The following is a 16,520-nucleotide window of genomic DNA, read 5'->3' on the forward strand; positions in this document are numbered from 1 at the left end:
ATTTGTTATTAAAGATTGGCAAAAATCACAAATTTTCAAGAACGATACTATCAAGTTTACAACGCTGTAACTCAATAACAAAAATGATATCACAATTATGTTATTAGCGCCAAATAGTACATCTAATTCGGAAAAATTTGATATGATCCACATGAATCTAAAAAAAAAATTAGTAATATGAAAATACAGCTTTTGCAGAACCTTTGTACACAACGTAACAAATTCACGTAAGATATAAATTAATGTACATAATTTTTCCGCTTTCAATGATCTAACGGATGTCGTTTAAAGAACCGCGATATCTATTCTTGATGCAGAACTATTTATCTGTAAACTTCGTGCTTCTATTTCTTTCGAACTTCCGAATTTTTGAACATTCTTTTCACAAAATACAGTCCCTAAATAGAAATTCTGCTTCCAACAGTCACTAGAATTTACTTTCTCTTTCAAATGCAACACATTTCATCAAAATCGGTGCAGTGGTTACGTCAGAAAGCAATTAGAATCCTGGGTCTCTGCATCGAAGCCAAGGGAACAAACACGGAAACTATAACACGCCTGGAAAAGAAAGTCACGGCGACCATTCGGCTAATACAGAGAGTCTCCAACAACAGGAGGGGCATTGAAGAATGAAACTTCGTACGGCTCGTTCAGGCCTTCGCGATCAACCACGTCGCGTACGTGGCGGCGTTCGTCCACTGGAACAAGGCTGAGAAAGACAATATCGACGCGCTCATTAGAAAAGCGTACAAAACAGCACTGAGTCTCCCCCAATACACAAGAAACGAAAAGTTACTACAACCTCGGGTACATAACCCGCTGGAGGAAATCGCTGAAGGACAGAGGATAGCACAACTCCAAAGACTCTCCGGAACCAAGGCGGGCAGAGAAATCATGGAAAAGATCGGCATAAACTACCACGGAATGAACGGCCCTAAGACGCAGATTCACCCAGACGTCCGAGCCGCAATAAACACGGAAAATATCCCGAAGAACATGCACCCCGTGCACAATGTCGAGAGAAGAAAATGCCGCACGACAACGATTCTCAAAAACCACGGCCCGCGGGAGGGGCTGCTCTTCGGAGAGGCCATGCCGTACCCCCGAAACCAGGACGACAATGGTGGTGTCGGCGCTGACAAAGGTAGCTCCCTCTTCGCAATGGCGGTCGTATGCACGAAAGGAAAGACCGTGACTGCGGGATCCGTAAGGACCAGGACGTCGGAGGCACAGGAAGAAACGACAATCGCATTGGCTATAATCAACGGTCGGCAACAATACAGAACAATAATCAGCGACTCCAAGACGGATATTAGGAACTTCACAAAGGGCTGGGTCTCCACCTAGGCGACCAAAATCCTGAACCGCAGAGCGGAAGACTTTACGAACGGCAAAATTACACCCAAATACCTCAAGTGGATCCCGGCACATATGGGAGAAGTTACCATGAATGCCCCTCTCAACCTGAACGAGAAGGCCCACCGAGCCGCGCGAAAACTAACCCACCGCGGCACGGACAGTGACGGCCCAACACCCTGAAAGACTGCGGTGGAGCCGATGGAGAAGACGAAGGAGGCGACGACGACGAAGTAGCGATAAAAGACGACAGGGACAGACTGGTGACGTACCACTACGTGCTGACACACTACACGAAACAAAGAGAAGCATGCCCACAACCCCAGAAACAACTCGACAGGTCTCAAGAAACAGATTGCAGAAGGTTGCAAACCAGAACGTTACGAAACCCAGTACACTTAAACAGAATAAATTCAACACAATACCCAGACGCGAGCTGCAAGCTCTGCTAGCACGAACACGCAGACATGGCACACATCTTATGGAAGTGCACACAGATCAGATCTGTATATGTAGAGGAAAAGATAGAACCGGACCTTCTCGAGGAGCGATGGCTAAGCGCTCTGACTACCTCGGAACTACACGACCAATTATGGGCTATCCAGCGGGCTCGGGCAGTGGTGGCAAGGCTATGCATCGCCGCACATGATGCCCGCGTGGCCTGAGCCCGGGCTGGCAAACTCGCAGGAACTTTTCCCATTAAAGTTTTTTTCCGTCCGTCCGTCCGTCCGTCCGTCCGTTTTTGCGTTTTACATGTATTTGAATAGGCCGCGTCGTAGTAGGCCCCAAGCTAAAGCTTCCTCTTAAGATGAAGCTTTAGCTCGGGCCCAACTCCGACGCCGCCTATTCAAATACATGTAAAACGCAAAAACGTTTTTCTGATATAACCGCTGCACCGATTTTAATGAAATGTGTTGCATTTGAGCGTGAATGTTAAATTCTAGTGACTGTTGGAAGCGGAATTTCGATTTAGGGCTTGAATTTTGTTTAAAGGATTTTCAAATATTCGACCGCTTGAAAAAATAGAAGCACGAAGTTTACAAGTTCATAGCTCTCCATCAAGAACAGATATTGCGGTTATGTGAACGGCATCCATTACAGCATTGAAAGCGGGCAGATTCGATATGTCATTTTACATCTTACGTGAATTTGTAACGTTGTTTACAATAGTTCTGCAAAAACTGTATTTCCATGTTATTAAATCTGTTGAGATTCATGTGTAACACGCCAATTTTGTCCGCTTTAGATATACTATTAGATGCAATTAACAGAACTGTATTATCAATTTTCGTTGATGAGTTACGGAGTTGTAAACCTGATAGTCTCGTTTTCTGAAAATTTTCGATTTTCGCCAATTTTTAATAAACAATTCACTACCCAAATAAAAAATAAAAACCAACAGTCACTAGACTTCACGTTTTTATTTTAAATGCAATAAACCTCGTCAAATTTGGTGCAGTGGTTGCCGAGAAAAGCGAATTCTCCTTTTACCTGTATTTAGATAGGAGGACCCGAGCTAAAGCTTCCTCTTAAGAGGAAGCTTTAGATGGGCGGCTTCTATTTAAACACATGTAAATGGAGAATTCGTTTTTCTCGGCAACCACTGCACCAAATTTGACGAGGTTTTTTGCATTTAAAAGAAAAACTTAAAATCTAGTGACTGTTGGTTTCGGATTTTCGTGTTAGGTCGTCAATTCTTTATAAATAATTGGCAAAAATCGAAAATTTTCAGAAATCGGAACTATGAAGTTTACAACCGTGTAACTCAACAAAAAAATGATAATATAATTCTGCGAGTTGCATATAATAGTAAATCTAAAGCAGACAAAACTGATATGTTACACATGAATCTCAAAATATTGTGACGCTCTTAGGTACATAGTGGGTTCACGCCTCAACAAACAGTATGTGGGGGCACCGAAGGGTAGTGAAGGAGGACGACGACGTGTGGCTGGCTGGCTGAGTCTCGACAGGCGCTCAGTTGACCAAGGCCATCGCTTCTAACTCTACCCGGCTTCAAAGTAACGCCTTTTGTGGGCGTAACAGAGTGGTGGAGGTGCGGGGTACGACAGAACGTACCACGGAGTCGCAACATCTAGAACTTCGCCGGAGCCGTCGTCTTGCCGGTCTCTTGCCAACGACCTTCCCTATGGCTCAGGACGGAGGTGGACAAATGCCAGCTATAGTTTCACCTTCTCAAAGGTCAGCGCCAGTTGGACCTTTGAGGCACTACATGGAACCACGCTCGTTCGCGGGAAAAGTGGGCGACGACGTCGACGAGTGGCTGATGCACTACGCAAGGGTGAGCCGCTACAACCGTTGGGATTCTGTCACTCAGCTTGAATATGTTGCACTCTTTCTGAGTGAGACAGCGCTGATGTGGTATGAAAACCACGAAGACTCCCTAACAACGTGGGAGCACTTTGTTGAGGAAATTAAGAAGTGTTTTGGCGACACCCACGCCAAACAGAAACGCGCCGAGAGAACACTTGCTCAAAGAGCTCAAGCTCCTGGAGAAACATGCACTATATACATAGAGGAAATCCTCAAGCTGTGCAAAATCGTAAATCCGCAGATGTCCGAGGAAGACCGAGTCGGACATCTCCTCAAAGGAATTGCAGAAGATGTGTACAATTTCCTCATAAGTCGGGAACACGTTGATTCCGTCTCAGATGTCGTGCGTCATTGCCGTACGTTTGAGACGTTGAAAACACGTCGCATTGTGCCAAAGTTTGGACGCCTGGCGAATGTGACAACCATTGCCAGCGTCGATGAGAGCCCGTCTGCCGATCTTTCGTCTACTATACGGCAGATCGTGCGTGAAGAACTGTTGCGGCACCAGGAACTTGCGCGCGACGTCATACGACAACCTGACGCTTATTACCCGCAACACATGGTGCCTGCCGCACCCTGCGCTTCCTGGCAACCGGCGGTATGTGTCACAGACGTCAACCACAGAGGTGCTCCATGGCCACGTGAGGACACATTTACGCCCGAACACCGACCAGCAGAACACCCTCGCCCCAGCAGGTTTGCACGCAGACCGACCGTTCCTCCTGTGCAGCAGGCTCAGCCGCTCCGCTCTGCTACACGACCCCCCACGGCTGAGCGCTTCGAAGGGCAGTTCATCGATCGTCGTTTACCTGTGTGCTATAGCTGTGGCGACTTGGGTCACATTGCCAGGTACTGCAATCGCCGCCAACCACCGAGGTTCGACCGATCGACGATGTCTAGGCGGTACCGCGCTCCTCTGGGCGAAACATATTCGCCCTCGCACACATATTTAGGAAGCTTGCCTCACCAGCACCCGGAGCCACTACGGAACCGTTCTCCAGCATCCGATCGCAGCTTGACACCACCACCCGCTCCTCGTGTAAGCCGGTCGCCCTCTCCGCGGCGTCGATACCCGTCGCCACCACCGGAAAACTAGCCAGCGCGGCCGTTGGAGGTGAGGTCGCTGGACAATCTTCGATATCGACAGAGATACCTCCAACCATTTGTATGTTTAAGAATAAGGTGTTTGTATTAATTGACGGGGTTTCATCCATGGCCTTAGTGGACACGGGAGCAACCGTTTCAGTGATGAGTCTTGCGTTTAAAAGCCTCCTAGGACGAAAGGTGATGTTTCGCTGGGACCGTGCCGATACGTTTCGCGGAGTGAGTGGGGAATTGTTGTATCCTGTGGGCGTGTGTAATGTAGACGTTACCTTGGGTGGTCAAATATTTAACGCGGAGTTCGCTGTTCTACCTCATTCTACGCATGACGTAATCTTGGGTCTTGACTTTTTGAAACTGTGTGGTGCCACCGTCGACTGCAAAACGGGTGAAATCAGTGTAGGTACGAGCTTTGCTGCGGCGTTTATGGAAGCCCCACCGTGTCGTGAAAGTGTGCTTTGTGTATCCCGGGATACAGTTGTGCCTCCGTTATCCGCAACGTGTGTTTCAGTCGCCTGTTTCCCCACCACCGACGGAACGTTTGACGCTACCGTGGAGCCCGTTCACCTGAGTTGCATCAAGAGGAATGTACTGATACCGTATTGCACGCTGTCAGTTGTTCAGGGACGCACCAACTTATGGGCCGTAAACTGTTCGGGTGAACCTGCAATACTACCACAGGGTCTGAAACTTGCCGCCTACCATGAAGATCACGTGCTATCACTCGCCATTCTTACAGAGGCCCTTGATTCTGCGGATGAGCGCCATTTCGCTAATGTCTGCCCTGCGGCGCACTCCTCATTTCTGACTATGGTAAACAAGTCGCTCAGCACTAAGCAGCGTCACGAAGTGGCGAATATTCTGCGAAAACATGCCCGACTGTTTGACTTCTTCCAGCAAGAGGGACCACCATTGTTTCCTCCTTCTCGTATACACCATCGCATCGATACGGGATCTGCCCAACCGCTGCGACAGAAACCATACAGAGTCTCACCGTCGGAACGCAAGGTGATCAATGACCAAGTCCACGAAATGCTAAATAAGAATGTAATCCAAGAATCCTGTAGTCCGTGGGCAGCGCCAGTGATCCTGGTTAGAAAGAAAGATGGTACATGGCGATTTTGTGTTGACTACCGCCGCCTCAACACCATCACTAAAAAGGACGTATATCCTCTTCCGCGTATTGATGATGCTATCGACTGCCTCTCATCAGCGTCTTACTTTTCGTCTGTTGACTTGAGGTCGGGGTACTGGCAGATTCCTATGCACGAGGCAGACAAGGAGAAAACGGCATTTGTAACACCAGATGGACTTTTTGAATTTAATGTGATGCCGTTCGGGCTCTGTAATGCACCTGCAACTTTCGAGCGCTTCATGGACAACATCCTGCGTGGTTTGAAGTGGGAAGTATGCATGTGCTATCTAGATGATGTAGTGATTTTCGGGCGCACGTTCAGTGAGCACAACGCACGTCTCGATCTTGTGCTAGACTGCTTGGACAAAGCGGGTTTGGTGCTCAACTCGAAGAAGTGTCATTTTGGAGAGCGCCAAACACTCGTTCTGGGACACCTAGTGGATAAGGACGGTATACGGCCTGATCCAGCGAAGACTGCTACGGTGGAAGCCTTCAAGCAACCTCGCCATGTAAAAGAGCTACGCAGTTTCCTAGGGCTTTGCTCGTACTTCCGCCGGTTTATTCGTGGATTTGCCAACATCGCGTATCCGCTGACATGCCTCCTCCAGAAGGGCGTTCCCTTTGAGTGGACTCCTGAATGTGAAGCTAGTTTTCGTGAGCTGAAGTCTCGTCTGACGTCTCATCCCATTCTCCGACACTTCGACCATGCGGCTCCCACAGAAGTTCATACGGACGCTAGCGGTATTGGCATCGGCGCCGTCCTTATTCAACACGTCGACACCAAAGAACACGTCGTCGCCTATGCGAGTCGTTCTTTAAGTAAGTCCGAGCGTAACTACACCGTTACAGAGCAAGAATGTCTTGCAGTTATTTTCGCAGTACAGCGCTTCCGGTCGTACCTGTACGGGCGCCCCTTCACTGTGGTGACAGACCATCATTCTCTCTGCTGGCTGGTTAATCTCCGTGATCCGTCGGGCCGGCTTGCGCGTTGGACACTCCGTTTACAGGAATATAACTTTACCGTTTCTTATAAAAGCGGCCGCCGACACGCCGACGCTGACTGCCTTTCGCGCATGCCGCTTCCAACGACGGACTGCGACGCGGACAACTTCGACTGCTATATCGCATCACTGGAGCCGGGATTTCCTGATATAAATACCTTCAAGGTCGAGCAACAAAAAGACAGAACTTTAGAACCACTGCTGATTGCTGCAAGGCAATCAGCACCATCCACTCGTTTCTGTGTTCGTGATGGGGTTCTTTACAAAAAGAACTATTCTACTACAGGCCCACGATATCTTCTGGTGGTCCCGGAGAGTCTCCGTGTCTCGGTCTTGCGCGCTATGCATGACGATCCAACATCTGGACATTTGGGTTCTGCGCGAACTCTCTACCGCCTCCAAGAAAGGTTCTACTGGCCTAAAATGCGCCAGACGACCGCCCAGTATGTGTCCAGCTGCAGCGAGTGTCAACGTTATAAGCGTCCGACGAGTGCTCCTCCTGGTCAACTCCATCCAGTGCCACCCCCCAGCTCTCCCTTTGAGCAAGTTGGCATCGACCTCCTCGGTCCTTTCCCGCGTTCATCCGATGGGAATCGCTGGATTATCGTGTGTGCCGATCACTTGACACGCTACTGTGAGACAGCTGCAATACCATCGGCTACTGCAACCGAAGTGTGTATTTTTCTGCTGCGCTTTGTCATTCTCCGACATGGACCTCCCAGAGTCATCATCAGCGATCGTGGGCGGCAGTTCACTGCAGACGTGGTCGAAGAGATGCTTCGTCTATGTGCTTCAAGGTTTCGACATTCCACCCCGTATCATCCCCAAACAAATGGCCTTACGGAACGCACGAACAGAACTCTTACTAACATGCTGTCCATGTATGTCGAGTCAGATCATAAGAACTGGGACAGCGTGCTACCTTTCATTACGTACGCATTTAACACCTCAAAGCATGAAGTTACGGGCTACAGTCCCTTCTTTCTTCTCTACGCTCGTCCGCCTCGTTATACACTAGACACTATCTTCCCGTTTTCCAGCCACGATAATCTTTGTATATCAGAGACAGTCTGTCTTGCTGAAGAAGCCCGACGACTTGCTTCGTTACGCACTCTTGTTTCACAAGACCGCTCGAAGGCACGCTGCGACCGCCGACGCCGACACGTGATATATGACCCTGGTGATTTAGTGTTGCTCTGGAAACCAACCAGGAAACGTGGACTATGTGAAAAACTGCTGGCCCACTATGTTGGACCCTATGTTATTACGGAGCGCATCAGCGAATTAACCTACCGCATAGCACGTCTCACATCAAATGGCCGACGGTCAGCAAAGACTGAACTTTCGCATGTCGCCCGTTTAAAGCCCTTTATTTCTCGACAGCCTGTTTGACTTGCCCGGCGGGCTTCGTCTGCGCGGAGGGAAATGTGACGCTCTTAGGTACATAGTGGGTTCACGCCTCAACAAACAGTATGTGGGGGCACCGAAGGGTAGTGAAGGAGGACGACGACGTGTGGCTGGCTGGCTGAGTCTCGACAGGCGCTCAGTTGACCAAGGCCATCGCTTCTAACTCTACCCGGCTTCAAAGTAACGCCTTTTGTGGGCGTAACAATATTTAGTAATATGGAAATACAGCTTTTGCAGAACCCTTGTAAACAACGTAACAAATTCAGGTAAGATACGAAATGACCTATTGAATTTGTTCGCTTTGAACGATCTAATGGTTGCCGTTTACAGAACCGTGATATCTGTTCTTGATGCAGAGCTATGAATATGTGAACTTCGTGCTTCTATTTTTTTCAAACTTCCGAATTTTGAAAATCTTCTTAACAAAATTGGAAGCCCTAAATGGAAATTCCACTTGCAACAGTCACTGGAACTTAACTTTCTCTCTCAAATGCAACAAAATTCATTAAAATCGGCGCAGGACTTATCTCAGAAAAAATGTTTTTTGCGTTTTACATGTATTTGAATAGGCCGAGTCGGAGTTGGGCCCGAGCTAAAGCTTCCTCTTAAGGAGCTCGTGTCGCAGAAAAGCCGGCTTTGGCCTTGAGCGAGAAATCTCGCAAGGCAATTCATAAATAAAAACAACCTGCAAGATGGACTGGGCGGCAATCGGAACCAGGGTCTCCGGAGTATGACACGGAGACGCTACCACTCATCCATGAGTTCGATGGTTCGAAACGTGACAAAAGCGCCTCTAGTGTATGCGGTATTGCCTTAGAAACATGCCGTAGAAAGTTACACTGCGGTGTATAGCGGTAATTATGAGCATGTAAATTACAGAAGTCGCAGTTAAACAAGTAGCGAAGTACGTCTCAGCTACATTTCTTCTGCGCTTGGCACACACGCAGTGCCATCTTGCGGCAAACACAGAAGACCCCCTCCTCGCAATGTACGGCGCTGCCCCGACAGGTGGCGCGCCACTCGCCCGCTTCTCCCCTTCGTCTCGTTTGAGCGCATTGGGGCCGTGCGGGGAGCGGTGCGAGGATGCCCCAATACCCTTGCGTTTAATAAGTTTTCTCGTTCTCTCCCCTTCCAACTTCCAGCGTGCATCAATCGAAGCCTCGTGTTTAGGCGACGCGGCTCTGTCCGCTCGCAGCGCGATTCCTAGGTGCAGCGTTCGATGCGGGACGCCTCTGACGTGATCGCTGCGCCGTAGCGCGTCTTGTGGTGAAGCGGCTCCTGCGATGTGTGCCGCGCTGCTGGCGAGGAGTCATGCGTCTGCGTGGTGCTCCTAAGTGAGATAGAGGACGATCCCATCGAGGCGTCAGCCCCATGATCGCGTCCGCCTTCATGGCGCGTCGCGGCCCGGCTGTCCGTGCCGATCACGACGTTTGGCTCGCGCAGATCGTTTCTCCCTCCGAGACACCGAGTTCTTTGGTTCGTTCTGCTTGCTCAGGCGCACGTTTCGTCTTTGTGTAACTCAAGAGCATGCCGAGCGAATGAGTGGGCAGTGCGAACGGGGTGCGATAAAGCTATCGCGTTCCACTCTTCAAGGCGCAGCTTAACCGTCCTCAAATTTTTGTTGAAGGCACATAAGTACAGAGAGGAGGCTAAGGGGCGAAGGCACCAGAAAACGTTAGCCTTCATCAGGGACTTGTTTTCGTAAAGAGACTAGAGGTTGGGCTCTAGAGAATTCATTAAACATATTCAAGAGGCCTCAGAACATGAAATAATTTACTGTGTTCTCCATCTTCTGAGCCCTTGTGTTGACTACAGGAACACGCCCTTCGCAATAAACATTTATTTTTAAAACTTCACTCGCTCCCTTTCAGGCATCACATGTACCTTCAACGGCAAGAGCGCGCCAAGGCGCGCTTTTTCGGCTCCCCTAGCTTCCGCAGTAGTCGGAATTTTCCGGTCTCGTCGCGTGTGTTTTGGCTGTGACGCCTGTTGTCGGTTGCCGGCTCCTGACCATCATGAAGATCTGGCTCCCCATTAATGATATACTCTTTATCAAGCCCATAGCACGCAATTATGAATTTCGTAGCCCTTTGTGTGGTGTGACATTTCATTGCACGAGCTGGTATTATCCGTATTTTCAAAATTCTGACACCGTTTTCTATACGCGCACGTGTGCGACTCAACTTTATAGCAGAAAGGCGTCAAACAGAACTCCCCAAACGGGTCCGCGGCTTCCCTAATCAAATGAAAGCGCCCCACTTCGCAAACCGCGGGCGAGTTTTCGCTTAAGAAAGACTTACCGTATTTACTCGATTCTAAGAACCCTCTTTTTTTTCCCGATCGCGATGCGCAAAGTGATGGGGGGGTGCTTAGATTCGAAAAATGTAGAATGACCCCCTCTGCCCCTTTTCGCTGCGACATCACGACGAGACAGGTGCGAGAAATAACATTTTATTTTGCAAACATCCAAAAGAAAAATCAGTGCAGACAGTGAGCCCACCGCTTGTCGGATGCTTAGTCACTATCACTGCCACTCACGAGTCCGCGCGGCTCTGCAGTCCGGCTGTGCGGCAAGATCGCGCAGCGGACGCCGTTCTACCTCGGGACTCAGACGGCTCCGGTTCGATGACAGAACGAGCAAGCGCGCTTGGCGGTCTTGGCTACGCGCTCTTCCTAACAAATAGGGGGTTGCTTAGATTCGCGTGCAAACTTCCTTTTACAATTTTTTCGCGACAATGGAGGGGGGGGGGGGGGGTAGAATCAGGGGGTGCTTAGAATCACGAAAATACGGTATAAGACATGCTGGCGTTTGGCGCCTTCCAGTTTGACCGTATAATACATCCGTGAACATTCCGTTAGCGTTATTGTGCCCTGCAGAGCGTATATCGCCTGGTCATGCCTTTCCTCGAAAGGCAATTTAACCTTGTTTCCAGGACACCTTTTTATTGATGTGGGTTTCGTGCACTGCTCCCAGAACGTTAAGGGATGTTCTGGGAGCAAATAAAGACAGTATACTAGCATAAATTGCAGAACTAAAGGAGATGCTAACACTAGCGGCAGCCGATTCTTCTTTTGATATATTTAAGTAGTTTATCAAAAGGATTTCGTTAACAATTTTTTTCGACAGCGCTCTCTGCACCTCGCTGATGGCGTGCAGTTTATCGCATGCTGTCGCGACCGCCATGCACTTCGGTTATGTCTGAGAGATATTGCGTTCAGAAATAAATCGGGAAAGTTAATGCTCGATCACCTTGTGATGCACTGAGTACAAGACTATAATAACCACGAGAGGACACATCACACGTACAATGGTGACGGAGTGCATTGTCTTCTGTTCACGCGCTATGTCATCCTTGTGACAATGTGTACGTCCTGTCGTGGTTATTAGTTAGACTCCCTTGTAATCAGCGCATTAGAATATGTGCCAGGCGGATGCAGGTTCTTTTAATGCCTGTGTGAACGACCGTGCATCATTCCACGCGTGCGTATACGCATATCGACTCAAATACAGTGCTTCCTTGAGCCTTCGCCTTTTCCGCACGCGGCATCCTGATGCACGTGGTAGCGACAACCTCCAAAAAATTTCCAACTCCTGTGCGCAGGAGTTGGAACTCCTGCGCACTTCCAACTCCTATCCACTACTGTGCGCAGTGCGCTTTTAGCCATGTCAATGAGCATGGCCACCGACCTGAAGCTGGCCCTGTTAGCAAAGTACCTACAAAAACATATCATGTATTATGAAGACAATACGCGCAATATTAATGAGAATATCGTACGAAAACCTGCCCTTGGATACAAAATAAAGTTGGTTTCAGAGCCTTCATGCCATAGAAATGCCAACATGTGTTTCTTGCAATTTCCTGTGGCGTTCCTTCATGAGAGCGATTTTTTAAGTATTGAGCAGAGGCCTCAAACGGTGTGGTGTGTCGTATGTACTTCTGCTAATATGAAAGTGCTTTCGAAATTAGGAAAGAGCCCAGTAAAAAAAAATTTCCTCAAGCTTCTATACATTGTAAACACATGATTGTCGACAAAACCGGAGATACCTCTTCATCGTTGCAGGATGAAACAACATCACGCACGCAGTGGTTCATTTTCGCCGGTCGAATGTAGCTGTAGTTGCGAATAATTGACATGAGTTCCTCATCTTCGCTCTGTGATGAGCTGGTGGTGATGGGCTGCTGGACTTCACAATTAAAAAAGGCCACCGCACGCGAGATTCCACATACATATTTGTTTCATGTTTTCAGCTGCCGAGCGGGAACAATAGTCAGAGCCGATCGGAAGCTAGCTGTATCGTCTGCTCGCCTCATCTGCTGCCGCGTGCGGCACGATGGGATCGCACCCCGCTCCACCGCGGTTGCACGGTGGGGCGCACTCGTGTCGTGCTCGAGTCAGCCGAACGCGCGCTAACGCACGGGTGCCGCCATGACGAACGCCCTCCGCCGCGCGAGTGCACTGAAAGCGCCACGAGTGCCGTCAGCCGAACGTACCATTACACGGCGAAGGTCTTGTACAGCACTATGGTGCACAAATATGGGGTGCACTAAATACCGCTTGAAATGAAAATAGCTGATACCTTTTCTATACCAATTGAAAGGTTCTATTTTGCATATATCTTACACCACTGAATGTTATTTCATTGCCTGTCACTGTTTCTGTTCTGCTTTAACTATTACGTATTTAACAAAGTCCATATAATATTGACGTAAATCTGACGTTATAGTGATGTTTTTAGCATAGCATTAATGTCATTCGTTTGTCATGAAGATCCTTGGCAAAATCTGACCCTTGTGCTTTAGATACCCAGATATTATCTTCATCATGCTATTGCCAAGTTTTAGCATCTTATAACATGCACCGATATCCAATTGAGCAGTTACCAGTTAGCTTATAAACTGGGCAGGTTTTACTTTGTTTCACACAGAGTTCTGACAGCGAGCCCAAAATTCGTGCAGTACTTTCTCTATCTCGGATCCGTTGTGGACTGCAAGGCTGTAGAAGTTCGAACGTGTGAAACATCATCTACGCCCTACTATATCGTAGTTAAGCGCTGTCGATCAGCCTACATACACGTATTGAAAACACGGAAGCACATACAACATCGCAAGCAAGGTTATGGCAACCACGGAAACCGAAGGCGCCCGCATCACAGTAATCGAGTAAATATCGGACCCGTATTTGCTATTTCACATCAGTAGTCACCATCTATTTTGACACACCGAGCTGGATTCACACGAGGGACAAGAATGCTGCTTGGTCATGGGTATGGTGCGGCAACGTTTAAAGGCGCCGAATCGAGCTTCTAGAACCTATGCACTGGCTCCCTGCACATCAAGGTTTGGTGCCGATGAACTACTTTGTGCTCGATCCGCTGACTGAACCAGCGATTTGGTCGGCCGTGCGGAGGCGCCTTCAGAGCGTGAACAGTGGGAAAATTGACGACCTTTTCGAGACGAAGGCTGTCCATTGCAGCGTCCGTGCACCAGTTCTGCATGCAGTACATGTTAACACCATACGTGGATATTTGGAAGTATTTCCTGATATCATGCTATTCGCTTCCTGCTTGATCTGCCTGCTAGCATCGCGGCATCGCTTACGCCACCTCATTCCGCTCAAAGCTAGGTGGAAATAGCCGTCGTTTTTATCTGAACGACCCGCCGTTATCTTTCGCGCGAACGTCTTTTTACAAGGCCTCAATTATCGTTTGTCCAGCAGGCGACGAGAGCGCACGTTGTCATCGGCAAGACTACTGCAAACACTCCTCTCACTAAGCTTGTCGTTCCAACGTCGCCATGAGGGCCAGCGCCAGGAAGAACAGCTAACCGGCATTACATTCCGAGGAACGACAGCGGGACGGCTGTTTACGGCGAAGCTTCGGAGTGAAATGCTCAACCCAAGGGCGTCATTTCTTTTTCAAGTACGGGTTTCGTTGCTTAGATGCTTGGTTGACGATTCGTATGTTCTCGTAATCGGTTATCGACACAACGGCCAGTTTGGCCGTTCCAAGGCGGGCCTCTAAAGAAACGGTTAAAATGTACAGCTGATGTACAGTGTTTGAGCATCAGAACATAAACGCAAGCTTGTTATCGTTATTGTTGGTGACATATGCGAGAAAATTCACGAGCACAATGTGGTCTGAAACCATTTTTCACGTGGCAATTTTTGTTGTTCGGCTCTGATTCTGTGCAGTTCCTCCCATGGTCTGAACGAGTCGACGGCCGGATCAACGAACCATGACTGACGCTAAGAAGTCGACGACGGACAAGTAAGATCATGCCGATGAGCTGAGACGTGTACCTGTTAAAAAAGAGATGCGCAGCTTTGATACACGTGTAGCAAGTAAGAAGTTTCTTATGGCATCAAGCGCAATGATCAACGTGAACGGTTTCCATCGGTGCGCCAGTGGCCCCCTCACCCGCCTAATTTTATATGAATAAGTAAATCAGTACAAAAAGCAGGCAAAAAGACATATCTCCAGTTAAATAGCCGATATCGTTACTATTTGTGGAATCTTCGTTGTGAGTTCTGACCATTTTAAATGCAATGGACGAACTCACATAGTGTCGCTTGGAATTTTGCAGGCTTGTGTGGGTGATGATTGTATAAATTATTATGCCATTAAATCGCGCACGGTAAGCAAAGGAATGTAGCACGGTAAATAAGAATATTGTCGGTCCTAACGACCGGGAAATATTGAAGTGCATTCTGTAGTCCTAGGAGTTTGTAAATTCAGCTCTTCCCTCGCGCACGCACTAACAGCGCTTTGTGCTAAACTAACGAAAGAAAAAAAAATTAGCTGAGAAAGAGCGGCCCTGAAGCATCAGCGCAGATTTTATCCCATATCCTTCATCATGCTGTCGGGTGATAGTTTTCAGTTTTCCTGAATTATTTTAGGCCGCCTTGCCTACAGCAGAGGGCACAATTCGTGTCCTTCAGCTGAAGTGTTCGAACAGGTGGACATTACTAGGCCGAGAAATCAAAACACGTGTTCAACTAATTAACATAAATTCACTAATTACCTTCACAACTAATTACTTTACGGCACATATTACGATTTACAAACTGTAGCCAGTTACATTACAAGACGTATCGACTTGAAATGAATTTCCGGGATGACAGCAGTTTGGAGAGATTATTTGTGAAAATGTGGGACGGAATACATGGGCGTTCCAGTTACTTTTCTGTTTTAGTGCATGAAATACCTTGGTAAACGAGTAAGTAGAACAAAAGTGCATTTTCACGGCGAGTTTCATGGCGCATATCTCCAAACTGGTCTCATTCGGAAAATTAATTTCCAGTGGATATCGCCTTGCAAGCTCACCGGCTCCACTTCGTAATTGCAACATGTGCCATAAAGTGATAAATTAAGAAGGTAATCAGTGGACCTTTGTTAACTAATTGAACATATATTGCAATTTCTCGTGCAAGTAATGTCCGCTTCTCAGAATAAACCAGCTCAAGGACTTCAATTATGTTGTCTGCAACAGGCGATCTTTGAAAATTCCGGAAAGGCTAAATATGATCGCCCCTTATGCCCCAAGTGTTCGCTCTTCGTTTCGAGAGGATACCCACAATCACACACGAAACAAGAAAAATTCGACAGTGGGCCAATTGGTTAAACATAACAGAGTTCGTGCGATAGAATAACGAATGGACAGACTGAAGATAGTACAAACACAGAAGACACCGAGCGCGAACTATCACGTTTTTATATTTCAGAAAGAAAAAACGATAATATATACGTAGTCCACCTCGCATGCGTACAGATACCCTCCCAGGCCTACCGACGCCACCGATCGTCCCCAATTAGCCTAATCTTTCCTTTCTTCTTTTCTTTTCTTTTCCTGTTTTCTTTTTTATGAGAGCTATACAAACAGGTTCACTGACACAGGAGCCATGAGGCGCCATCTTAGTATTCTAATCTTCGATAATTTCTGTTCTTGTTTGGCTGCTTGACGTGTATTATCGCCATCCTATCAAAAACAAGTTCGTACTTCGCAAGCTTCAGTACGAACCAATTTTTCATAGGACGGTGAAAATACAGGTGCTATAGAGGTGCGATGTTAGGTGCAAACGCTGTCACATCACGCCGTGCACTGCACCTAGCGCAGTGCGCGTGAATTTGCGCACGTGCATCTTGCGCGCATTTCTTTTATCTTTCGCGGTGCCGGAAAGACTACTCG

General features: G+C 48.0%; 1 protein-coding gene across 1 annotated transcript in view; it reads left to right on the forward strand.

Moving 5' to 3' along the window:
* The first annotated feature begins 14,059 nt into the window (after positions 1–14,059).
* Positions 14,060–16,520, forward strand: part of LOC126524550 (aminopeptidase NAALADL1-like) — a 56,066-nt gene continuing 53,605 nt past the window's right edge. The window contains exons 1-2 of the mRNA XM_055067368.1: positions 14,060–14,254; positions 14,527–14,602. Coding sequence (XP_054923343.1) covers positions 14,571–14,602 — 32 coding nt within the window. The 5' untranslated portion in view covers positions 14,060–14,254; positions 14,527–14,570. The remainder of the gene's footprint in view (positions 14,255–14,526; positions 14,603–16,520) is intronic.

This window comes from Dermacentor andersoni, chromosome 3, assembly GCF_023375885.2.
Source record: "Dermacentor andersoni chromosome 3, qqDerAnde1_hic_scaffold, whole genome shotgun sequence".
Classification (NCBI taxonomy): domain Eukaryota; kingdom Metazoa; phylum Arthropoda; class Arachnida; order Ixodida; family Ixodidae; genus Dermacentor; species Dermacentor andersoni.